This window comes from Gasterosteus aculeatus, chromosome 14 (assembly GCF_964276395.1).
Source record: "Gasterosteus aculeatus chromosome 14, fGasAcu3.hap1.1, whole genome shotgun sequence".
Taxonomy (NCBI): Eukaryota; Metazoa; Chordata; class Actinopteri; order Perciformes; family Gasterosteidae; genus Gasterosteus; species Gasterosteus aculeatus.
The window spans coordinates 6,569,999-6,596,744 of record NC_135702.1 but is presented as its reverse complement, the minus strand read 5'-3'; the positions used below and the strand labels follow the sequence as shown (position 1 = coordinate 6,596,744).

General features: G+C 44.8%; 1 protein-coding gene across 3 annotated transcripts; it reads left to right on the top strand.

Annotated features, from left to right (window-relative positions):
• Positions 1 to 8,645: 8,645 nt before the first annotated feature.
• Positions 8,646 to 21,128, top strand: LOC144382908 (regulator of G-protein signaling 3-like). 3 transcript variants are annotated; one of them, XM_078087739.1, is made up of 5 exons: positions 8,646 to 9,124; positions 16,477 to 16,578; positions 17,519 to 17,580; positions 18,616 to 18,782; positions 18,906 to 21,128. In XM_078087739.1, exons 1-5 carry the CDS (start codon positions 9,018 to 9,020, stop codon positions 19,104 to 19,106), a joined length of 639 nt encoding a protein of 212 aa, XP_077943865.1. In that variant the 5' UTR covers positions 8,646 to 9,017; the 3' UTR covers positions 19,107 to 21,128. The 3 variants fall into 3 exon arrangements, with proteins under 3 accessions (XP_077943865.1, XP_040052798.1, XP_040052799.1); XM_040196864.2 differs by lacking the exon at positions 8,646 to 9,124 and adding an exon at positions 12,430 to 12,593; XM_040196865.2 differs by lacking the exon at positions 8,646 to 9,124 and adding an exon at positions 16,123 to 16,142.
• Positions 21,129 to 26,746: the final 5,618 nt, after the last annotated feature.

Genomic DNA, 26,746 nt, shown 5'->3' with positions numbered 1-26,746 from the left:
CCGATTTAAGGGATAACGCAGCGGTTACTACCAGTAATCCCATGTCCTCAGTGACCTTTAAGTGGCAACGCTGCTCAGGGATTCCATGAGGCCTGATGGCCGGATGTCACTGCACTTATTAAGTGCAGTGGTGATGGTAAATGTGCTTTTACTTTGCTAGTCTGCTGACCACTCAAAGCGCTTTGACGCTAAATGTAATCCAACGTGCCCCCTTTCCCATCGGGACTATTTCACCATTTATACCCAATCAAAGTTTGGAGTATTTGGGGTACGCATCTACATAAACAGAGATCGAACCTCCGATCCTGCTACTGAGGGACTTCCGACCCACCTCGGTGCCCCACCATGTACACAGCCAGGACTTTGGAAGCTGTCAATGGTACAACAAAGCCCTCGGCTGAAGCCTAATCCAGGAGAGGATCCAGAAGGCCCCTAGCTTCCTAGCTACAACTGGCCTGTGTTTGAACGGAGGTGTTTACAGCGGCCGTTGCCATAGCAGTATTTTGGCTGATTTGGGAATCGGTTACATAAATGTAGACACACGCGTGCACAGAACACACAGGCACAAAACGCTCACACTTCTTAATCTTTCCATTGCAAGTGTTCGAAGATCCCGAGTGTGACTTGACAATAGATGATGTGCTTTGGATAAACACAGTGGTAGACAGGCCATATTTAACACGGAGAGAGTGGCTAAAGATCCAGCTTCAAACCAGACAAACAAGTGAAAGCTTTGCCCAAAATGTATGTTATCTTTTATTAACAGATTGATTGATTGAAGAGTCTTGAAAAATCCTGAGACCAGCGTTAGCAGTCGCTTTCAGTACCCGAAGTCAGCAATTCAACTTCTAAATGATCTTCCACCACCTATTTATAAAGCCTTTTGCTAGTTATTCAGCGTGGGAAGGATAGACAACATTTTATCCGAGTGCCGGTGTGTTCTGTCTCTGGAGTAAAAATTGTACATACAATAAGATAACGAGGACGCAATGTACTTTATCTTCGTGCCAGTCATGTGCTCCACATCAGCACGCCACCATTGGCTAGTTTTTTTAATTTTACACACACACTCTCACACACACACACACACACACACACACACACACACACACACACAGACAGAATCCCTCACACTCCACAGGTGGCAACAGTCAGGGTGAACAATGCTGGTGGGATGATGGGAGCTCACACGTTGTCCTCACAGGAAGGGAACAGGGTCAAGGGAACAGTGCGCCTTGGAGGCCGCGATAGGGAATAGTTCACTCCTTGCTGTTGGAATAAGGTGTGTGTTATGAAATAACACCTTAGTTGAACTTTAAATGTAGCAGTCACCTAAGGGATGTTGCTGCCAGCTGTTTCCTGCTGGGATTTAAAAACAAAATTGTTGTGTGTTCCAGAAACTTCGATTCAGTGGCATCAACCATAATCCCCTTTCAGTCCGCCAGCCTCATTGTGCCTGTCTGGAATTATTTTTAATAGTTCATTATAATTTATGGAATGAATAGTAGGAGCAGAATAAAACTTTGGCTTAAATACTATAAATAGTTCAAATGACGTTTTTAGGCCTAGTAAGTTATCTTCAAAAATGTGTTATTTGAGACAGTGGGAACTTCTCTAGAGCTTTTGTTTGGGACATTTTGTTCATTAAACAAGTGATAATTCCCTGGCTCTGCTTTGTGCTGTTTTTGTCTGAGGCTGAAATGATAATCCGCAAAAACATTTAGACTTTTAGAGGTTGTAGTCAAGTCCTTTTTATTTATTTTTTACCATACAATGGACTTTTTCTGCACGAAAAATGAATGATTCTGTGACAAACAAATGCACTTTAAAACCAATCCAGTGAGCCTTGTAGCTTCACACAGAAAGTCCAAGAAAATCTTCAATCTGGCCCGTCACTCCAAAAATAGAAGCCAAGTCCGATATATCATGACTGCTGTGTGGAGTCTACTTTGACTACGAGGTGAAGCACAACCTTGACACGAGCGCCTGTATTCCCCCGGCTGCCACGGCCGGACCCCCACTGGCAGCAATCCTCCCCATCCCTCCCGAATGCCACAGATCTCCTCCTCACATGGTGCTCTCCAAGAACTCCTTCAATTCCTGTGACTCATAATTGAGCAAAAGCAGAACGCTTTACCATTTTTCCTTTCTTCCCCGGCGGAGTTGTCGGGACGGACTGAATGGGAGTGGAATTTGTGGAGGGATTTGCAACCAGTCGAAATGTTGCAACATCAAGACAGTGTGACCATGTGACGGACGTCACTCGCATAAAATGTTCAAAAACAGAACTGCAATAAAGCACGAGCCGTGTGCATTTCTGGTGATGCGGGATATTCCACAGTGACGCACCCCCACCCTCGTAATGGGAAAATAATAGCAGCAATGTTGTGATAAATATATATACATAATATGAAGTCATTAAACAATGATGCATTGTAAAGAGTTAACCCCAATATCTGTGGTTGTGGCTGAAAACAACAACGTACGCGTTGTGTGTGTCACGGCGGCATTGCCGTAAACGCATTGCCTCTCCCCTCCATCATGATCCTTCTAATAATGGTTTATTTTAAAAGTACAGATGTGAGAGCGTAGTTACAACAATGACTAAACAAGGATGTTTGGGTTCTGTCGGGAAACTAACCTTATAAACCATAAACAATTAAACTAATCATGCTCATCATATTTTTTTTTTCTTTTTTTTCGCTCTTTTGCAGGATAGATGACCATGTTAGCGGCATGTGTCACTGACATTTTCCCAGTCTATTGTATCATCTTTGCTAATAATAAATCCGTCATCTTTGCTAATCGCTTTTCTGCCAAAAACAAAAGTCTGGCTGCAACGTATCGCTCGCTTTGGTCAAACAGCAGAACTGTCATTAAGCTTTTGAAGAAAAAAAAAGGGTGTAACTTACGCAGCCATCGTTGCATAAAAAGAAAATATATAGTCATGCGGGCTGCAGCCAATTGGGATTGTGCATAACGACCAACTTCGTAAAGGCCTGTAAGGCCATTGAAATTCGTTGGTCAGAAAATGCCAGTCAAATTTTAATGGAACCAGAACCAGATCCTGAGTGACCTGACGGCTTTTAACCTGACGGCTTTCCACCAGCAGATCAGGAGTGAGGTTTGCGTTTGCATTGTTCATTAACATCCGGGGAAATGGGAAGTGCTCATGCAGGAAGCAGCCATCTCCTGAGCGGTGCTGAATAACAGGAGGAAGAGGAGAGGCGGATCGAGACACATGCACACACATGCCCTCTTTACCCATGTGTGGTAAAATCACGCACACGCAAGCTTGCAGACAATGCACCATTGTATCTGCTCTCATTCTGTACTTTGACTAAGAATGAGTCAGTATCCTGTCTGCGGGTCACTGAGTTTATTTTCAGATATGACTGAGTCTTGTGTGTTTTTTTTTGTACTTGTGTGTGTATTTTGTGTTGTGAGTTGCCATCCAATTACGAAAGCTCACACGGGCACAAAAAACGGTACCCGCTCCGCTTTTAGTTTATTTCACGCCAAAGTTTCCTTTATTTGTAAAGGAAGCTAAAACGATATTCCCTTCTTATATTATCCAAAACAATGAAAATCAAAACACGGCATTGAGGCTGTTATATAATTTCACATCAACGATTATCATAGAGGCAAAACACATCAGATGTTTCCTCAAGGCTTTCCGGACTGTCGGAAAAAACTGAAAAAATACAGAATGAATTCACTTTGTAAACCCTCATTATGGCCGGACGGAAACAGACATCAGTATATGGATTAGATCGCTAGATAATCTTTAAAACCCCCCCACTGCATTCAGCATTCGTTTTTTGTGATCTTTCTCCCAAGTGTCTTTGTTTAAACATCAGTTTGGGCCTTTATTAAACCTGTCTTGTCTATGTCTTGTGTATTCTGGCTCTTATAAAGGCTCCATTGTTCATCCAATGCCCTTCAAAGGGAGAACCCAGTGGCCTGTTTTTGTCTCTTTTTCATTATTTTCCTTCAAGCTCGCTGGCCAAATGCAGAAAACTAATCACGAGCAAGAAGTGGCCAAGATTCCCCTCAAAAATGTCAGCTGTGTCCAGTTATCTGCTTGGTTCACCAACACCGGTTATGCAAATAGCTGACGATTAAGCTCCAACATAACTGTGTAAGGGAATTAAACTAAAGAATGTGATAGAAGAACCAGAATAACACTAGATAATTGTATAATGGCATGATAAAGTCTCTCCTTTTGGGAACCATGTGTTTTTTTGAGTTTGAGATCACATTCCCTCTGAATAGAAGTGAATTATATTTATTTATATATTCATACTAAGTTTTTTGATGAATTCCATCTGCCTATTTATGGTTTATTTAGCAGATGCTCCAGCTGTGTCATCGCTCCCTTCTCATGGTTACAATGCAGTTCTGCATTTCTTCACCTGTAAAATTATTCATGCATAACCGATGTCACGTGTTAAAAGCTTTTTTACTACGAGGGTTTTTAGGTTCAAAATTGTCACAGTATTTTCTTGCTGTTGTCTATTGAGTGTGGATGAAAATACTTTTTACCACAGTTTGGCCAAAGTCACATTTTTGGGCCAAATTAATTGCACCAAACATGTCACCGGTCTACAAGGTGAAAAAAGCCCATGAAATGATCATACAAGCTCCAACCGTGTCAGGAGAATTGGGGGAATGGGGACATTCTTTTTCTTTTTGTGCCAAATAGGACTGATTTCATCCTCTGGGAAGCGTAGAACACCTAGAACTGATTCACACTTATTTTTATTTTATCTGCTCTATAAAACAAATGTTGAGGTTATTGAAGATGGAGAAGTTGGTGAACAGGACAGGAATCAAACGATTCAAAGTAATCAATTCCAGAAAACCACATTATGTCCCACATTGACTGCATATAGCGGAAGCATTCGGTGGATTAAGATGCGTCAGTATGGTTTGAAGTCACATGGAGACATCGTCATTGGAGTTAATTCTTCCCAGTGCATTTTATGCGTTTCATGTGCTGATAAACATGCATCTTTGGTTACGCCTGCAGCGACTCCTCTTTCTTTAATAGACAAACAGAAAATCCTCAGCCAACAAATGTTTTTCTGCGTGTCCTCACAGATGTAATCCTGACTAATGTTCTTACCTACATAAAGAGGTCTATTAATCAATTATTAAATTAGTAATGATTAATTCCTCATCATGCTGTACAAGCCTCACGTCACTGCAAAGACAATTGGCCCAGACCTTGTTTAAGTATTTGTTTCACATGTGGAGTTCATTCAATCATGCAATATTAACTTCCAACTTCCAAATCCAACGGAGCAGTGGGACAAAAACCTTATAACACGTGTCGTCTTTATTCAGCCACCTTATCAAAATGTAAAACAACTACTTCCACTTGGACTGAGATGCGCAGACGTTTATCAACATCGGAGCTGCTTTGACTCGGGTCAGAATCAGGGTCACGATGCCATGTGGGATGACGCTACTGGGTCAGTCCAACATTTTAACAAAAAAACACACACACACAGTGGTAGTGTAGTCGCGCCACACAATGTGAGTAAACAACGGTCTACCATCTAGCACCAGTCCGAGGATGAAGCAGACAAAATGGGAGATTATCTGCGGTCCTCGTAAGATTGTTCAGACGCCAGCGCGTCCATTTGTTTTCAAAATAGGACGAGAAGAAGAAGAAGAAGAAGAAGAAGGGTAATGAGAATGAGGGGGACAGAAGAAATGCAGCCAGGTCGGAACTGGTGATTAGGAAGTTTAAACACACAAAGGCCGATAGGAATTTCTCCATCTCTGGGGTTTCATGTTGTTGGGAGGATTCGCAGTCCGGCGGTGTGTATGTGTCCGCGCTGTGTGCAGAATATTGTTCCTACAATGTGCTTGTTAGTGCAGAGCCCAGCTGAAGAATGCACAGTTTGTTGAGACAAAGACGGGATAACTTACTTCAGCATTGCAGGAAACTTGATTTTCCGAAACGATCGGCTTCACACGTTCACACGCGTGAGTAAACGGGGCCGTAGAAATGCCGTCAAAGACACACGAGTGACACGTGACAGTCGGTTTAAACCTTTATCTGTGTGTCTGCACGGCCGTCCCACTGCCTTTAATGGCGTGTCAACATCTGGTATTTGGCAGATGCTGTGTTTTCTTAACGGTCTTCAGTGAGCCATGTGAGGAGTCAATATAAATGAGCATGCAAACACACTGTACAGCTATTTTTAGACAAGACTCAGACTGTGTGTGTGTAGTTTTTCAGAAACCCAAGAATACACTTAAAGATTTTTATTTCTACAATACGTTGATTGACATGAATCTGATCTGAGAATCTGTTGTTTATCCCACTAGGAGTAAGATTTTGTTTTAATTAGATAGGTAGTCATGTTCTTGATCGTACATTTTGCATCCAGCCCTGTTTCAGTGTTAGGCAGGTAGCGATGATGTGTGTGTGTGTGTGTGTGAGAGCTCTCATCCAGCTGGAACGCAGCATCCTGGTGGGAATCGGCATCCGTTCCTTAAATGCAGGCAACTAGTCGAGCAAAGGCCGACCAGACGATCCCCTCCTGATGTCCAGTGGCCTTACGGCATAATTTGTTCTCCTGATATTCCCGGAGAATCCTGTCCTGGGGTCTGCATCAGGACAAACGTCTCTGGAGAGGGCAAAGTCTGGGCCGTTTTCCAATTGTTTGCGGTTTCAGGGTAAAAAAGCCTTACTGATGGCACCTTAGGGGCCAGCAGCCTTTATTACTGATTCAATTTTCATGTCTCCCATGACCCTTAATGACTCAATCCCTGCTCATGCAATCGTATATGACCTGTGCTTGTAGATGTCTTTGGAAGAGTGATTTGGTTACTTCTATTTATATCAAATATAACTGATTTCTTAATGGATTTTAAATGTCATTACATCTGAAGAGATCAAGAACCAGGCTATTCTAGAGAGGGACTAACTTCATACGAATAGAGACTTATAGCAAACACACACACACAAACACACACACACACACACACTGTGCAGTAGAGTGAAACATGTCTTTTCATCCATCAAACAGAAGCACTAACAGCATGTTGTTCCTGCTATCAGGACAACTTCTACACAACAAACCCATCACAGTCAACATTAGCATACTACCACATCCATTGCTGCTGTTAGTATCACCAGTGACCGTTTTCCATCATCATTCTGCTTACTGCTACATCATAATACCAATAATTGATTTCGCAAAGCCCTCAGATGCAAGTTTGGTATTTTGGGCTTCACAAAATGAACTGGATTGGATTAATGGTACCTATAGGGACTATAACTGATTCTTAGTTTGAAGGAGGAGAGATGTGAGGGAAGAATGATGATGTTATCCTGTGATGAGCACGCAAATCCATTCCCTGGCTGTTATTTCCATTCACATGGAATTAGAAGGAACCACTGAATCTTTCAATTAAGAGGCTACAATCAGCAACAGCAAAGAGCGCGCAAATGTCAACGAGCACTTTTGAGTCACCCACATCAGTCCTGAACAGAGGTCTGATGAACAACCCCGACGCGAGGAGTTTCAGTGCCGCGCTGCTGATTGAAACCTGCGGTGAATAAATCAATAATATATATATATTTCTATAATGAAGAGTAACCAGATCAAAGTCACTGCGGGTGAAACAGGGTCATTAACACGGTTGATATTTGATGCAAATTATACATTACATTAAAGATATGTTTAATCGATAGTCTCACAAACACAACAAGCGCATTTTCACTGCATTTATGCACAATGAGACACACAAAGCCATTCCCAAAAAATGCTGTATTAGTATAAACAAGAGGGAACATCGACGGGATTTTTTATCATCTACCATAACCATAACTTTCCATAAGCTTTAAGCCTTTATTTTTCCGCAGTATCCTAATCTAAACCCAAAATGTCAACCTGTTTCCTTGAAGGAGTTTCTACTCAACATCTTATCTTTTGACTCAACGCCCCCACTGAAGAATTCAAAGGTGACAGTAAAATGGTTTCAGCTTACTCACTGATGGAGAACAACAGCTGTGGTTAGCATGACGCCGAGCTGATGGCGATGGTATAAAAAAAAAGTGTTTGAAAAATATGAAGAAAGTACATGGGACCTCTGGGGTTTGAACGGTTTTTATATATACTTGGAATCCATTTTAACCTAATTCCAGCTGTTGTTTTCTCTCAATTTGGAAGCGTTACAGCCGGCTATAAAGCCTGCAAGGGGGTAGGGGGGGGGGGGGGGGGTGTTGCGGGATAGAGTGTCACTCTAACCTCAAGACAAAACCTTGTAGAAGTGAAGGACAGCCAAAAGATGTCCTCAATTCCCCAAAATGTCCTCTCTGGGAACATGGAAACTCGAGTTCCACAAAGATAGAAACATTACCAACTGTGGTCAGTATCTAGCACAGATTAAACAGGGTTGTTCCTGTAGTACAATGGCTCATTATTTAGAGCCTCACACACACACACACACACACACACACACACACATGCATACAATGGAGCAGCCTCAGGCCGTCAGATTAGGGGAGACTGACCCTTTGCCCACCCTGCAGCTACTTCCTTTTTACTCTCAACCAATCAAAACGGGGCTGGCAGTGAGTGTAACGTGAAACCGGGGGTCTTGGCTCAACACTTCAAAACTAAGGGCACAGTTGGAGGCCAGCAGAAACAACAACCGTAGCCGTTCACACTCTCTCACTCTCACACACTTTGTCGGACCTTGTTTACAAACAACATCAGCTGCACACACACACACACACACAAGCCAGTCTTATTCGTTTGGGACGCACACCTCCGAGAGCTTTGCCTTGTGGGAGTTACTCTCTGGACCGCTGCTATGGATTAAAACTTTTGCTGGCTGGCTGTGTGTGTGTGTGTGTGTGTGTTATGAACTGGACTAGACCCCTGAGGACTCACTAGCTCACAGCCAGCACAGCAGACCGTTGGCCGTGGGAGCTAGCGCAGGCTACAGTATCTCCATGAGGCTACAGGGGCCTCTTTCTGTGTGAAGGGTGGATGATGCAGTGTGTGCTCTCCTTCATCTCCCCCCAGCTGAGCTCCGGATCCCCCTGCAGCTGTGAGGTCAGCCCCGAAGGAACAAAGAAGAAGAAATCCAAGAACCTGTAAGTACATAAATGAAGCCGTTTTCTGTGTGTTTCCGCCGTGTGGTTACTTCCTTTTCACCGTCTGCTCATTTGGGAAAGCTGTTTATAAAGAAAGGCACGTTTTTTTTTTTGGGGGGGGGGGGGGGGGGCGTTGGATTTTCCCCAAGATCCAACCTTTTTTTTTGGAACGCAATACTCTGCCTTTTAGGTTTTCGAATGAAAGATAATGTATTATTTACATATGAGAAGGAGGAGGAATGAGAGTGAGTGATAAGCAGCACAATAGATCAATCTGTCGTCCTGACAACTACAACCTCACTCACCTCTGCTGCTTTCAATGCTCGGTCGTGAACCTTTGCTTTTCATGCTAATTCCCAACATGTGTATCCAGCAAAACGGGAAACACTTCACACCTGATTTAACAGCCATTTTGAAAGGGATGTGTTTTACATTGTCCAGGCTAATGGTGAATGTTAACGAACTGTCTTGGGGGGCTAATTGAGACATCTGGACTTACTATGACCCCTGTTGGTACTGGTGGGATTGGATCAGTGAACTGAGGATGTCAGTTCATATCCAAGCCGTAATAACTACATTCAAAACCTCGCCGTTTCCCCTCTATATCGGTTAATGATCTACATGTATCAATTTGGGGTGACCGATAATAGCTCTTCTTTATTGAATGGCACATAATGGCGGTGTGTCAGACGTTCCGCCCGAGGTTCACAGAGCTGCAAATGAAGAAGCATCTTTTAGGCATAAGGGGACTGTGAAAGGTTATCATCCATTATATCTGTGAGAGTGCGGCGCCATGTGTGTGTCTCACATGTTAGCGGTTTGCGTTGAGAGTGAAGAGCGTTCCTCTGGGTGTGTGTGTGTGTCGACGCCTCGCTGCCTCATCAGCTGTTCGACGGGGCCTTATTCACGCTCCTGTTCATCAAGATGAAAGCACATTTCACGCGGTGAGAGGCTGTCCTTGGGCCCGGCCGGGGCCCATTCTTCTGCACACGCTGTGTTTTTGTGGTGTTTAGTTTAGCCAGTAGATTAAGTGATTAAGATTCCACAGCCATTTTTTCCTGAGTCCAGAGTGTTTTGCGTGTCTGTCAGCTGCTGCAAACAGCTCCAGCGCAGCTTTATCTGTGTTAAAAACACAGACGCGTATCCAGCTTTGACTTTTGCGCGGGCAGAAGTTGTTATTTTTTCTTTTTAATTTACTTTAAAATCTGCAGCGTGGTTTTCAGTTTGCAGAAACGGACAACTGAAAGAAATCTCAAGAAGGAATCTCTTTATCGTATTGAACTCGAGTCGGGATGCACAGAACAAATATTACTCATGTGTACCTGACGATTTGACTCATGACAACAAATAGCAACTCAGCTATACAGCATGTGTTGACATAGGTCATAGGTCAGGGTTAGCAAACAGGGATTTGCTCTCCCACAGTAGGCAGACAAACCATGATTCATGGTATTGGCTCCTCTTATATTACATTTCATATCCCTCTGTGTCTGCGATGGATACTGATTTGTTATAAAGAAATTGAGAGCCGTTAAACTAATTTTAGGTGTTCGTCAAATGTGGAGAAAGTCCCTTTTTCATCATTGGTTAATATCAAAAAGGATAAGTCGCTAATCTTTCAGAGCACCTGACATGTTTACGCGCTTGTCTTCAGCCTGCTATCTCTCATGAGGATTCTTTCATCTTGCAGCATTTTACCCATTTCCTCCCTTTTTTCATAATGCCACACTGTAAACCGATACGGAGGGAGATGCTCTACTGAATAATATTAAGTTAAACCAATAAACACACCCTCAATGCAATATCTTACCGTGTTTCCAAACTAAATAGGTCTCTGCTATACAGAGACATGTCAGACTTTCTATATAACCAAGCGTGAAGGAAATTAAATATTTTTCTCCAGCGGTTGGAGACTGATATGTAGCATAGAAACAAGCCATTGCAGCGAGTGCGTGGAAGCCAGGGGCTGTATCAGAAATGATCAAATCATACCGTATGTTATTTTACTTTAGGCTATCTGCTTTTTAGAAATGGGGATCCAGTAAAAGCACCACAGTCATTTCCACTCCTGCCGGGTCCATTACGCGCTGTATTTTGGAATTTTCTTTTCTTCTCACACGTATGAAGTGGTCGATTTGGGCAGTTAGAGGTAACATGGCCGTAAACAAACGCTCTTCTTCTTCTTTTAATTACCATAATCAGCATTTGTGAGAGGAAGTTTGATCGAAACTTGTAAAAATACCCAATTTAAATACCGCTTGTAGAATAGAATAGCATTTTTCACTCAAAGGCGAAAGTTAAACGTCAGAGCACATAACTTGTGTCCTCTTTGAGACGTCCTCCCCCTTCACCAACCAAGCAGCGAGCCTCTCATGCGTCATTAACGATGACAAAGACACCGGTCTGGTCCCCACTCTCCTGCTCTACTTCTTTCCCCCTGCACCGTTACTACTTTTCCACATTTTCTCATTTCCTTCACTCCTTTCTTCTCCCCTCGCTGCACATTTGACTTCCTGTGGGTTCAGCACAGCTGTTTTCCTGAAATTGTCCATTTTATCTCTGTCTCTCCCCACTACATCGTCACCTTTTGTTTTTACTCCGTCCAGGTGTTCTGCTTCCCTTCTCCTTCTTTCCATCTGGTAGTGCATCAGAGTAACAGAAACATAAGAAGTCGACAGATTATTTTAAGTTTACAGGGACACCAATAGTTCACTGAATAATACTGGTGTAGGATTTAGTAATAAAGGCAGGACATACAGATTGAGATGGCAGTGTATTACACAGCATAAATACACATACATCTGTGTATACGCTGACATTTGGGGTGTGTTACGCCCCTTTTGTGTGCAATCATGTGCAACGTTCTCCTTGTGCAATTAGTGTTGAGAACCAATCAAAACCAATATGTCATTTATAGACAATTGCAAGTACTGAATCAAAGACAAAAATGTAGTTCTTTCAAATTATGCTCCAGCCATTTAGCACTGCACACATTGTTGGACTTTGTTTTTTTAATTTCACTCATTCTTCTTGCTTGTGAAAAAGGATTTTCCACATTACCCACAATGCAACTTAACCGCAATTGAGCACGGCGCCCGACCGCTACTCCTCATCTGGGACACATGAAGAGATCACTCCATTAGTCAAGTCATTTTTTCCCATAAAACTGAAAGACAAGACATGCAGGCCCCCGTGGAAGGAATCCGTCCTCCCTAAACACCGCGCGGTGATTGGGTGAGCCCAGGGTCCGCCTTCCCCAGACCCCCCCCGGAGTATATAAAGCTCCACCATATCCTCTCAGAGGATAGAGGAATGTGATTGTCAAACAAACCCCTCGGGCCCCGAGCACCGGTCCTCCTGACACACGCTTACATGCGGTCTAATTCCTACACACAACAAGTGAACCTGCGTACAGGCCGGCACCCATGTTTCACACTATGGTTGATTTCTCAGAGAAGTACCTGGAAAGGTAAGAGCGAGGCAGCGGATGTGTGTGTGTGTTTGTATGCCTCTGCTCGACTTTAATTGTCAAGAATTTGAATCGGAAGGCAGGGGAGGGGGGGAGACGGGGGGGGGGGGGGTGCTGCCTCATAGGAATCGACGCTGGTAGGAGGCTATGTGACCTCTCGGTGGATCTCATCTGACAGTCGCAGTGAGGGGGGTGAAGGTGTCCCCCGCGAGGCTGAAGCGCACAAACTATTTTGGAGGAAGCAGCTCTAAGTTCTAATTTGAGGCTGCCCCTTTTTCTTATTATACGCAGCCTGGATTTCAGGAATAGGATCGCTCATGTGGTCTGTGTGGGTGGGAAGGTGAGTTAGCGCAGAAATAGAGTCTTGATTGGGTGAGACTGTGAATGAGGAAACATTTATGGATTGAAATGAGGACAATTCCCTTTTTTGTTGCTCTATCACGTTGTCAAGGGGCTCCTTGTGCTTTGGGAGCCGTCGCATCCTCCAGACTGTTTTTGTCTATGAAGTAAAGTGCAGCCGATGGTTCACGAACGGTACAAATGTTATCGAAACGTAGCAGACACAGTGACACAATCCCTTGACCCAAACTGAGCCGCTTTGGTGCACAGTGCTGTTTGTGTGGCCCTTCACAGGCAACGCAGCCTTCTGTAAATAGAAAGCGGCAGAGGGCATGAAAACATGATCTCGTCATCTGTATTTCAGTCGCTCTTTTGAACTCGTCGATGTCGGGGCTTTACAAAGGGGTGGACGTTCTCTCATTGTGCGCGGCTAAGCCTCGCGGAGCGGGCGACAAAAGTGGGATGAAGTGGAGCAGCGGATTTGGATTCTGCTTGTATGGGACAGACAGGTCTGTCTGTCTGTCTGTCCATGTGCTCCCTCAGCCCCTTTCCCTGGGAGTGCGGCCTACTTTTCGGAACACCAGGAATAGCCGGCGGCGTGCTATTATAGCGGCTAATGTGAGCCAAGCAAAGAGGGAATAAAGAGAACAGGAAACCTGCGGATAATTGCGGATCCAAAAGACCTCTGGTTCTCTCTCTTAAACACTCGGGCGCGTGCACGACCATGACTGTGAGACGCATCATTGGCAGATAAAGAGCAGAGGGGTCGAGAGCACCGGGCACAGTATCTTTGACCCCAACACTGCTTTTCATCTCTGATGATGAGCAGAAGCGATAATAAAGTGTCTGTAACCGTGGTGGTTTTAAAGCGGGCTTCATCACTTTTTAAAGTCTAATTTAAGGATCATCACCTGGGGAACGTTTCCTTTATTTTTATTTAAGCAGCTGATATTGCATATCTCAGGTGTTATAACAATTCAAACGTCTACCTGTGGAGGACGCAGACATCACAGGAGGATGCAGACTGTGTCTGCTCACATTGAGGGAGGAGTTTCATGTGGATTCCTCCGTAATATGTGAGTTTCTGTTGACTCCCATTGAGCTAATTCACCAATTGACGGATCAGTCGAGTTTCTCGCACCTCCTGCAGCAAACATGCAGAATTACAAAAGAGGAAATGTCTCTGCAGTCTGTGTTGCCACAAAGTGTGTTTGGCTTTAAATGAGGCATCTACATATTGTGTAAAAGGCATCGCTGGTTTCCAAGAACACTGCTGGATTTGAGTTTCGGAGGGATGAAACATGATATGAATTGAGCTGAAATTATTTCCTGCGACCTACTATTGGTTAGAGAAAAATACCATGTAATAAATCTGTGCTGCCAGAGGGAGGAAAATGTTTGTGTTTGCAATATCCATTGACACCCACATGGTGGCAGGGTAGAAACATACATTTCTCTTAAAAACGTCTCCATGACATCACTGTCGCATCATAGCCACACTGTCTCAGCCTGTAGGAAGCCAGACATAATGGCAAGTGGGAGCTATTCACAGGGATCCATTATTAGAGCTCCTTGTTCTGTTCAGACGAAAGAGGGGTCTGGATTGTGTTCGTCAGTTTGAGCCGGCTTCAGGCACTTCTGGGAGTTCAATCAATGGATGATTCATCGCTCCTCTACGTATGCTGTATGGACGTCCTCAGGATTAGGTCAATTTTTGATTGTTTAATTCTCTTTTGATCTCTCGGCTGCTTTCTTACACATTTCTTAATTGTGATAAGGAAAGAAATTCCCACTTTTTCTAGATGCGCACCATTTGTGCGCTTATTTTTGTTGGTAATGAATAAATAAATTCATCAAGTATAAGTCTGAAATTCCCCTCTCTTACCCCCCCCCAAAAAGGTCTCTCTGCGTCGACTAAATCAATCCACACCAAGTGAACCAGGGCCTAAAACACGCCCGAATCGATGCAGCCACAAAGTCACACTTATCCTGACTTTCAAGGAGCTATTCAGCCGCTGCTTCCAACAGCTCGTGCAGTCGCGTCGTGTCATGTTTAAGGTCATGTTTCTACCTTTCCTGCCCACGCCGCAGTTGGAAAAACTGACTGTGCTGCCTGTTCAGCTCGCCCTGCCACGTTGTGTGACCGCCTCACATTTACACGTGCACAAATGATCTCCACCTCCCCACTTCCCACATACACATGCAGCCACTGGTGGAGACTGGGAGTTTTCCAACATCTGCGACTGGCATGAAAGCACCAGTGAAGTGGGCATGAGTTGGCACAGGTGCGACATGTTTCTGTTTCAACCCCCCCCCTCTCCCCTTTCTAGGAAGCGTCCAAGTACAGCGCTTGCGCTAATCCGCAGTTGCGTGTTCTTCCGCCCTCCCAAACCCTCCCCCTCCCCCTCTCCAGCCCCCCTGAGTGTGCATGTTTGAACGATAAGTGTCTATAAGTGGAAGCCTTGTTTCTTAATTTGGGGTGTGCGTGCCCTCCTGGGGTTCGCCGGTTGGCAGTGGCACCGCTTGCAGTGATTAGGGCCAGTGAGCGCGCGGCTGCATTATTAGCGGGCCAGCCAATCCACAGTGGAAATCAAAAGCGGGGACTCAGGAAATGGGTGTTGAGTGAGGTCACATCCCAGCGAGGCAGCACGTGCTCCAGGTCGGGGAAAAGCCAGGACACGTACCATGGGATTGTGTGGAATGCGCAGGATCCTTGAAGGACCCCATGGGGACTGAGGATAGGTGGATCTCCTTGTGTGAGATTTGAGGCGGCGCATGTGCAGACGGATCTGTGTGTGTGTGTGTGTGTGTGTGAGAGATGGAGAAAGGTGAAACAGGTGGGGTGGCCGGTCAGGGGGATTTCGGATGCTGCTGCTGCTGCTGCTGCAGGGAAGTAGAGGCGTGAGGAGGTCACTGTGCCCTGTTACCTCAGTCCTGGGTCAGCTCCCTCTCAGCAACCCCTCTAGGCACATGGAGACTGGCGTGATGAAACAGAGGAGTGAGGATTGAGTCTCTCTCCTCCTTCCCTGCCACATTCGCTCAGTCCCTGCCGAGGAACCTGCCAGGGACACATCTTCAGGAGAGGCTGTTAGCGGCGTCAGATTGACAGGCGACACAGTGACGCGAAGCGAGGGAAAGGGATCTTGACATCCGCCTTTTGGAAAAGCTCTCTGTCCCGGCGTACCGACACACCTGGCTGAAGGCTAAAATGTACACAACGAGACATTTATTTTCCACTTTTCTGGGTTTTGCGGGTTTGCTTTTCATGTGGACTTACAGTGCTGAAGAACTTAATTGGTGACTCCCATGCCTTGGATTGTCTTGATTGTGGACTTTGGACTCGGACTCAACACACTTTCTTCCCATGTCTTTTTTTTTTTTTGTCCACCTCCTCTATCAATCCTTTCACCCTCTTTCCATTCCCCCTCCCTTTGTCCCACCTCGACGTCCCCCCTGTCTTTCTGTGATCACAAATCTTTCTCTCACCCTTCCCTCCCTCGCCAACTCTCTCCCTCTTTCTCTCGTCACTCTTCCCTTCACCCAGGGCCAAAGACATGAAGAACCGGCTGGCTTTCCTGCGGAGGAGGAATGAATCCCCAGGAAGCAACCCAGCCAGCAAGTTAGACAAATCCATGAAGTCAGTCAAGTAAGTGGCCACTTCCTGACAGCATGCGCATGTGGGTGAGACTGTGTTCCGGGTGTCGCCACGGCCTGTGATGACCCGGCCTTGGGAGCCATGTGGTCGGTAGCATGGACACGAGCGCTGTGTGACGTGAATAAAATGATGGATATTTTATTTGGGTTGTATATCATGAAAATCAGAGCTCAATTTACCATAGTTTCTAGGTTTAGATGCCCGCTTACTGTAGCTTAAGGAACCTAAAACAAGTTATTTGGCGCCAGGCTTCCGTAAATGTCCTCTGTGTAGTTACATTGAAATATATGTCATATATTACATTATTGTACCTTAATAAATACACGTTTTCCAAGCAGCTTCTTCATGCATTCATGTTTTAAAAGACATAACAGTTATAGAACAAATGCTGTATGATTTGTCAGAATACATTTTTTTTTGTTGTATTCTAATTTAAAATGGCACAAACAAATTTCGAAATTGGCTAAAAATGTTCCCGAAACTCTGTAGCAACATTTTTCTTACTGAGCCAAGTAAAGCGTTGGATGCGGATTACAGAGAGCTGTGAAGAGGAGGAATGAGAGGCAGCAGGGGGCAGGCAGACACTGGTGAGGGGGGGAGGCCACTTCAAACATCCCCATTGGTCGACCGGAGCCCCTCCCCTCCTGCCTTGCTTACTTGCAGTCAGTGGGAATATAAGAGCCTCCTCCCCCCCCCCCCCACCAGACTGAAGCAGAAAAGCTAAAGGCTCTCGGTGCCGTTGGCTCTGGCAGACAGAGCGCATGAGAGGGGGAAGAACGGCAGTCACAGCCCAGAGTGGAAGGAAGCGACAGAGAGGAATTACCAACTCCGTCTGCACTCATCTATCCAGCAAAGTCCTGCGGATGGGTCACACAATGAGAAACCTGACTGAGATGGGCTTGTTAAAGAACCGCTCTGCTTTTATCTGCAGGCCCACCCCGGAGGAAGCACTGAAATGGGGGGACTCACTTGACAAGCTGCTGACTCACAAATGTAAGTTGCATACAATTCATTTCACTCCCTTTTCTCTTTTTTTTGTCTTACATCTTCTCCCTCCTTTTACACACATTGAAATCAGCTGTCTTTCTTTTTGTTTTGATTGTTTGAACTGATTCAGTGCAATATTTCCTCGGGAGTGGGTGCATGTAGACATACAGTGCTTTCATGAGCTGGTGGGGGGAGGATGGCGGTCACAGGACGCATGCAAGGACTCCTATATGGATCACGCACACACACACACACACACACACACACACACACACACACACACACACACACACACACACACACACACACACAGTGCTGCAGTGAACGGGCAGCTTGCATCAAGTTTTCCAAATCCCAACGGACAGAGTCTATACGCGTTACAAAGCAAGGAGTCAAGACTAACACATGCAACCGGTTTTGCCGTTTTTTGTATCATCTTCCACAATCAAACCACAATTTGTATGATAAGCTGATACAAATCCAGCCCTACATCTGCTCCTCATTTGGGCTCCGTTGGCCTCTTTCTTCTCCCCATTTCTTTTCCCTCGTCTCCACCTCTTACCTCACTCCTGCTCACCAGAGTGAGGTAAGAGATGACGGTTTGCACTGGCCTCTGCTAAATCAGCGTGGGTGATTCATGGGAACGGAAAGGTGCAGACGGGAGAAGTGGGCGGACGCGGCTTCCTGCTATTCTTTCTCTCTGGATGCCTTCTGCCTCAAGTCATTGACTGAAACTGAAAAGGCCCGAAGAATTAGCCGTTTCCCCCCCACTCACACGTCTCATTGTCCATTCGCGGCATGTGTAAAGGGGAACGTGGAGAAAGTCATGCTGACGTGTTAAATGACTTTGAGGACTTTGATTAGTGCTGTTAGGGTTTTCAATGTCCAACTTTATTCCGAACCACGCGACTCGAATAGGCCGTCACGGAGCTATTTTGGGGGGCCTGAAACCGCGAGGAGCGCTCGGGCTGCGAGGTTGCCATGGCGCTCCAGTCAACTCTCCTCTTGTTTGTTCTCATCCTCCTCTCTGCTTTCCCTCAGATGGCCTGGCAGCGTTCAGAGCTTTCCTTCGCACCGAGTTCAGCGAGGAGAATCTGGAATTCTGGCTCGCCTGCGAAGAATACAAGAAGGTCAAGTCGCAATCCAAGATGGCGTCAAAAGCCAAAAAAATCTTTGCAGAGTACATCGCCATCCAGTCTTGTAAAGAGGTGAGTGGGAGCGCGCGCCGCACGTGGATACTGGAAAAGAAATGGGATGGAAACCTCCTGCTCCTCATATTTCCTCACACTATGTCACACTTCGCTCACTTGTTTTGCTTTTTTCCTCATCAGGTAAATCTGGATTCGTACACCAGAGACCACACTAAGGACAACCTGCAGAATGTGACGCGCTCCTGCTTTGAGCTGGCGCAGAGGCGGATATACGGGCTGATGGAGAAAGACTCATACCCCCGCTTCCTGCGCTCAGAACTCTACGTGGACTTAATCAACCAAAAAAAGGCCAGCTCCACCTCGACTTCATCTTCCTCATAAGGCACCAGGAGACGATCAAAGGAGGAGGGGAACATGAAAGAGAAAGGGTCAGACTTGAAAAAAAGTAGAGAGGGTGGGTGGGATGCGAGGGTCTTTGTTTTGCCTTCTTTTCTTTTTTTTTTACAAGTTGCTTTGTGTATGTCATCCTGTCCACTATGATTTTGTTTTGTTGCTGTTGGGTTGTGTGAGAGGGACGCGGCAAAGCTACGGCACTGCAAAGGAATGTAGTTTACACAGTCACCAGGTGGGAGGATGAATGAGTGGACCGATGAATGGATGAATGGATGGATGGGGGACACAAAAGATCCAGAAGCCCGCAAACGAGGGGGCGGAGCCGGACGTCTCGTCTGATCACTGTCTGTCTCTTTTTGTGCTGTCAAGTCTTTTGCGCGTGATTTCTACGCACTGGAGAAACGGGGGAGGGGGGGGGGGGGAGAGGGGGGAGTCGGTCTAAAAAAAAAACAACAACCTGCAGACATGAAGACAGTCCGGTACTGTTTTTCACTTATTTTTTTTCTTTAATTGCCTCTTAATACTCACACTTTAAATCCCTTCCTTTCCTCCGCCACGTTCTCTGTGAAGCCGCCTCAGCTCTGTCGGTACGACACAAACTTCGTTTTCTTTGGGTGTGTTTTTTTTTTTTTTTTTTATCAGACTCAAACTGTATGACGGAGGGGGACAAAAAAAACAATATGTCTGATTTAAAGTTGCTGTTAAGGTTTTTTTTCACACGCATCTTAAAACACCAACACCCTCCACAAAAGCTTCTACAAACAGCTTCGACCTTATTCAGCTCATCGCAAGACTGCGGACAAGCGTCCCACCGGGACGAAGACACACAGAGACGGAGAAGGGCGAAGGACGGCGGCGGATAACGGACGGACCGGAGCTGGGAGGAACCGGACGATGTCGAAAGACATTCAAAGTCACATTCAAAGCCGGCAACGGAAGAAGAAAAAGACCACCAGTCTTTTAAGACTGCATACGACAAGAAAAAAAAAAACCTGGAGAAGAAAAAGAAGAAAACGTTCTGTGCAGCCCGACAACATTTCCATTTAACATTGTAGCTCATTCTGGACTAATCGAGGAAGTATTCTCAGGTCATTGCCATAACAGGTTCCACCTTGGTTTTACTTCTGTTTTATTTTTTACACACTCACTGTTTTTATATGCTTTAGGGTTCCAACCTGCACTCCTTAGTTCTACTGAGCAATACACAAGAGGTTTGCTGGTTTTTAGTATTCAGTGGGAAAAAAAATGTTGTACAAAAGTTTGCCTATTTATTTAGATTAACTTGCTGGATGCTTTTACAGACACCCTCACCTCCTCCAAAGCACTCAGCTACAAGCTCTCACTTTCCTCTTAACCACCAAACAGGTCCAGTGCTGTCCTGACCTTTAAGTGCAATATTGTTTTTTTTATGTTATTATTATGTTTGGGTTGTGCATTTATTCGGATGATGTGGAGGTTTTTCTGGGGGAAGACGAACGGCTTGAGCTCTGTTTAACTTTATTTTGTTAAGAGAAAAACAAAAACGTATTGCTATAAGGTTGACTTACAACGTAAACTTTAAGAAGCATAAGTAGTTTAATGCATTTTAAGCGAGTGATTCTAACTGTGTTACAACCCCTGGCAGCAGGCAGCCGGGGGGCATTTTGGTTGTAAATATAATTCTTAAAAAAAAAAAACGATGTGATAACACATTAAAAATAAACAAAAACAAAGCCTATAGGTCTCTGCTGGCGTATGTGGGACCCGGCTGTATTTATGTAAATATGAGAGACTCAAAACTTTAAGATGCCGTGTATTGTTTGAAAAGAAGGATAAAGTAGGTGAGCGAGAGCAGGAGCCATCTGCTCTTTTCCCTGGTCATACACTGCTTGTAAGGAGTTCTCTGAAAGGCAATTTATCATTTTCACTGTTTACAATTCAAAATGCATCTCTTATGAAAGCAAGTGAAAACAGTAGAGTACATTTGGTGTCATTGCTAAAGATAAATAAACCAACCAACTGATGAAGTAACACATGTTGTCTCTGGATTTTTCTCATGCGTATTAGAGATTGAATTGAGCATTCGAGTGATCGATGAGCTCCCATTTACCGATTAATGAACAGACGCGTGGACGAAGTTGCTGTGGAAAAGGTGCCAATAAGACCACTAGACATTTTGGCGAATGTCTGCGTCCTTGCAGAGAGATGAGAGGATTGGAAGGACTCACTAAATACACACTAATCTACTCCAAGCATGCGCACAGCGTAGTTCATCTGAGCTGAGCATAAAGGCTGAACACAGTTACACTGCATCTGTGCACCAGCACAGCTTGCTGTTTCTACACTTTCATTGTTTTACTGAGCAAACAAAGATATAGTGTGTTCATTTGTGAGCTTCAGAAGTGCCGATTTCTTTTAAAAACTTGGACCGATCCGCCGTGGCTTGAGTGATGTTGAATGTCTCGTTTAACCATCAGCAAGAAAGCAAACGAGAGCACATCCTAAAATACTTTTGAGATTATCGTATTCTTGTTTAAAACTGTCCGTTTGAACGCTTTGCCCCTTTTATGTCACCGTGTTCCCGGATCCCCCCCCGAGTACCACAGTCATTACCATAACCAGTAGGGGATATATGGACTCCCGTACAAACAGAGCAAACGGGGACGATCACAGCTCGTCCTGATCCCAGCTGTCCTGTTGTCCTCAGAAGCGGAGCCCCGGTCGAGTGAGACACTTGAGTGTGAGCCGGGGTTATTGGGTCGGGATGAGACGATGGGCTACTTGTGTGAGTCCGTGTTCAGGGGGGGGGTTGGTCGGTCTGAAGTGGTGTTGGAAACGGTAGTACTAACAGCCTAATCCTCTTTACCAGCTGCCATCTGTTTTGACAGCTTCTTTTTCCCCCCAAAAAGGAACCTTGTTATCTCCTCTATCGGCCTGTTTCCTCTCCGTTCTGCCGCCCGCTGACGGGCTCTTTGTCTCCACAACACACAACTCGTGTGTCCACATTTTGCGTCTTTGAGTCCATACAGTGGACGGCCTGCCCTCAGGCCGGATCCCTTCGCCGAGTCGCTTCGTTCACGCTTCCTTCCTCTCCGTCATCTGTGCAAACCATATTCCACTGCCATTGTTTTCGTGCTCAACAGTCACGTGAGCCCCAAACAAACGGCAGCTCGCGTTTCCCGCTCTTCCCAAATATGGCCGTCAGCGTTTCCTTCTCCTACCCGACCTTTGCGTCACGGCGAATACGAAGTCACAAATGTTATTGTCTTTGTAGCAGCTTTTCAGCCGTTAAAGGCAACCGTTCCTTGTCTGCTGGACAACAATGACATGAATGTAGTTTTCAGTATATACAGAATATAATGATAATAAAATGCACCCAAACGCAGACAGGGACAGACAGTGGAGCAGTGCTGACAGAGGTTTCTTTTAAATTAAATAATTTAAAGAAAGTACTCACTAGTACTGGAATATTTAAGTAATAGCTTGGGTATACTTTCTACCTGCGGAAGTAAAAAGATTCAAACCCCTCCCATATCTGTTATTAGCTTTCCTCTTCATGCAGAGCTTGGCTTTTTACCTGCTTGCTTTAGCTTCATATTAAGCTTACAGATATCAGAGAGGTAATTTCTCACCAGCAAATGATTTTTGAAGTATTAAGAATTTGATATTTGCTTTTTCACCTTGTGAATTTCGTGTAGAGAAAAGAGAAAAGAATCACTGCTGACTTTCAACAATGGAAGAGTTGTGGAAAGGCCTACTCCCCAATTAAAGAATGAAACTATGTGATGTCTATCAGACAAACACAGACACATAACTGTCACGGGAGAAAATAGTGTGCCCATAACATGCCGTGGTCGTGCTGAATTCAACAGGCCGCCCCTCTTGCCTCTCATGTATTCGTGCAGCAATCAAGGGGCTTAATCCTTGATTAATCCCTAATTCTTGGATCTGCCCGTCCTTTCAACTCTTGGCAGGTTTACAAAAGAAACATCACGGCTCTCCAGCTGCTGTCGCAGACTCAGTGGACACCTCAGTCCCCAAAAGACGCCTGTGTGTGTGTGTGTTTGTTTATCTCTCCTGCTGCACACGTGCTGCAGGGAACAAGTGTTTTGTTTTCACAGCGGTGGCCTGATCCACGGAGTGGAGCCCGTTATGGGCAAAGACAAATTGGAGGCTTTTGCTTGTACATTTCTTTGATTTTTCCGACCTGCTGCATGTAATGACATCATCATGGAACCTCATCCTGTCCACCTCAGAGGTGCCCGTATCGTTAGCTGCGCTGAATTACCTCATCTAGCACACAGCTCGTAGCTTTAGTGGGTGCGGTCCACCCGTACTTACACCCGAGAGGAGCTGTAGTAACACGTTGAATTTGGGTGTCTTGGATTGTCAAATTGCTCCCTCTTGAAACTCAACTTTTCCTGTGTTTACCTGCTGGTTCTGTTAAACTCGGGGCGCCGCTATCTTCCAACCATCAATTACATTACCGCGGTTGTTTTTCTGGGACCAGAACAACACGTTGAACCAATATGTTGTCTCATTGTCTCCACCCAAGTATTTTTAAGGTTCCATGTAGTCACCCTCGCTGCCCGTCCAGCTCGAGGACGCAGTCTTCCTCCCAGGAGAAGCTTTGCCGGTGAGACCACTGCAGATGGTTCCCTATAATGAAATTGTATGTTTAATCAACATCATGCAACTGTTTATTTTAAGCTGTAGAAGCTGAAATGTAAAATCAAGGTAACCTTCTGCAAGGTCAACCACAGCTTTGAAGAAGGCCTTTGCACCCGAAGCAGCAGGTAAGACATGACTTTGTTTCCCTATAATTCAGTCCCCGCACCCACATATTTCCACTTCCATTTGAATATAAGTTTGATAAAACTGGTAACAGAGTAACTCTACAAGTTCCAAACTTCAAGTCATTAAGGTACTTGAACGCGTGCACACACATACAAACTTTTACGTATTACATTTGAGATGTTTCTCCTCTAAATGATGCTCATGAGCTACTATTGTGCAATAGCTAAAGTCTGTTGTCCATCGTACGTGTTCAAATATCTCATTGAGCTGTTTTGAGCTGGATGTTCCATTAAAGAGGAAAAACGTGGGGGGGGGGGGTCCACAACAAAACACTTAAAATGATGAATGTTTTTAAGTACTGTAGCACTAAGCTTAAAGAGTGCACTTCACTAATAGGATTGAATCAAGTGAAAACCTACTAACGTCCTCAGATTATCTACTAGAAAATAGAATCCTGCAGTATTTGTAGTGTTGTTCGCTTTACATGCTTCTTCAGTAGAGTACATTTTTTTAAATTTTAATCAGTCAGGCAGTCATCCTCTACATTGCTCCACACAGGCATGGGGACAAAATGCCAACTCCATCCAGGAAGCTGCTGGGGTATAACAAATTATTTTATTTAATTGTCGTTATCTTTTCATGAATTACCTAAAATGTCGTCAGATGTGTCTCATAATTATGCATTCAGGAAGAACTGCAACATTCTTTTCTTTTAGGTAAAGAGTGACGGTCTTTCCCCACATCTCCCCCCATAGTCTCCAGAAGACGAGTGACTACGTGGTCTCTGGTGTACTCTGGTGACTTTGCTAATCCGCTTACATTTTATCAAACGCTATCACAGGCTCCAAATTTGTATACGTGCAATACTTTTCTTCCTCACACACTCTTGATTTTGTATTTCACGAGAGTAAGCACTTATGAGAAGCATGTAAGAATAACGCAGTGGTAAAAACCCTTAATCAAATGTTCACTCAGCCAAATTCAAACCAACGCATCTGTATTGCTGCCTGCCAACCAAGCTAATAACAGATCTGCAATCTTTCTTCAGTCTTCTCGGTGCCGCTTCCAGACCGGCCGCTACGTACGCGCATACGCACACAGACACTGTTTCCTCCCCTGAGCCTACCTGTGTCAAATGTGTTCCTTGATTCCCATTAATGAGCAAACCGTCATTAGTACGTCTGTGTGTGTGTGTGTGTGTGTGTGTGTGTGTGTGTGTGTGTGTGTGTGTGTGTGTGTGTGTGTGTGTGTGTGTGTGTGTGTGTGTGTGTGTGCGTGCGTGCGTGCGTGTGTGCGTGCGTGCGTGTGTGAGGCTGTAAGTGGGAGAGCGGAAATGACTCAAGCTTGTGATGCACAAGTACATCATTCTATTTGTGCTCATAGTTTTGAATCCTGTGTTTTGATCACAGATATTAAGTAGTCAGTGTAGAGGAAGCCAGAATAATGACAGATTATTCCATGACTGTGACACTCTCGCACATCATTTTATGGCACCACAAACTTGGTTGGAGCTGAGTGTTGTCCTTCTTGCACATCTCTGAGCACTGAAGCGAAGAAAACAAAGGTTGTCTCATGTTTTCCTCGGCTCGAGGATTTAATGCAGTAGAAATACGACTGAGACAGCCGGTGAGAGAGATCATCAGTGCACAGATTATTTACATTTAAAACACATGCCAGAAAGACAGTAACAACCGACACTCTCCATCCGTCTGTCTTCTCTCTGTTCTTTGCTTCCTGATTGCCACATGCGCTGCAGACCTGGACCGACGGGCAAACAAAGACGCTCCGATGGCGAGGGACCACAGATGGGACACGTGAGGGGAGTGACTTGTTTAGTTGACGCCCGTCCAGATGTGATGTGAGGAAACCATCAGCCACCTTTGTGCCTTTGCACCGCTGCAAGATTTGAACCAGCTTTGTTTACCACCGTGCAACAAAGTCAGTGGCAGGACACCTCGGAACCTTTTGCCAGATGAGGTCAAACTACTCATCTGTCCTCCGCTGCCATGCGGCTGTGGATTATCTGAAAGCCGGGGAGGATGGGCCAGAATCAGCCAAGGCTCGAAGCCGGGAGACTCGGAACCGCTGAACGTTGTTGTCAGTCATTTTTCTCAACTGAAGTATATTCAGCCACTGCGGTTATTATTCTACGGTCGCTAGAAAGTGAAACTCCATGGACAGTTCACAGAAAAAGTCATACTAATATTAAAATGAATTAATTAAATATTAAACCAACTCTTGAAACATTTCCACCACTGAGGAGGCTTCTTGTTTTTGTTTACCAGAAGGAGGCGTTTTGATTTGGGCGTCAATTTAACAGGGGAATATGCACACTTCCTGCTATGTCCATTTCTTTCTGCTGGTTATGTAATTCTCTGTTGCATTTATTCATGTTGTATTTTGTTACTCTAGTTTTGGATCACTTCATGACACGCTACTTGCAGTTTTTGGCGGTGCCTTGATTAGCAGAGCTCCAGTTTTTTTTTTAAATTGCACAATAAAGGCTTTGATACAAGGCAAAAAAAGGGAAAATCACAAATATACCACAAAAACTGAGCTTGATCAATTGGCTCGAGTTGAGAGCTTTCCTGGAAAAAAAACACAATTTAACTGAAGGTGAAACTTTATGCTTAAATAACTAGATTGTAAGACCCACACACACACACACACACACACACACACACACACACACACACACACGCACTACAAAGACCTGGAGAGTGCGTATTACCAGGGTGACAATCCAGAAATCAAAGTGGTTTAACACAGAAACCTTAACAGCTCCCTTTTTGGCATATGCTGTACTCCAACACACACACACACACACACACACACACACACACACACACACA

Coding starts and splice junctions, on each gene's coding strand:
- LOC144382908 (XM_078087739.1), top strand. CDS start 9,018: ATGATGCAGTGTGTGCTCTCCTTCATCTCCCCCCAGCTGAGCTCCGGA. Junction 9,125..16,476: donor AAGAAGAAATCCAAGAACCT/GTAAGTACATAA, acceptor CCCTTCACCCAG/GGCCAAAGACATGAAGAACC. Junction 17,581..18,615: donor CAAGCTGCTGACTCACAAAT/GTAAGTTGCATA, acceptor GCTTTCCCTCAG/ATGGCCTGGCAGCGTTCAGA.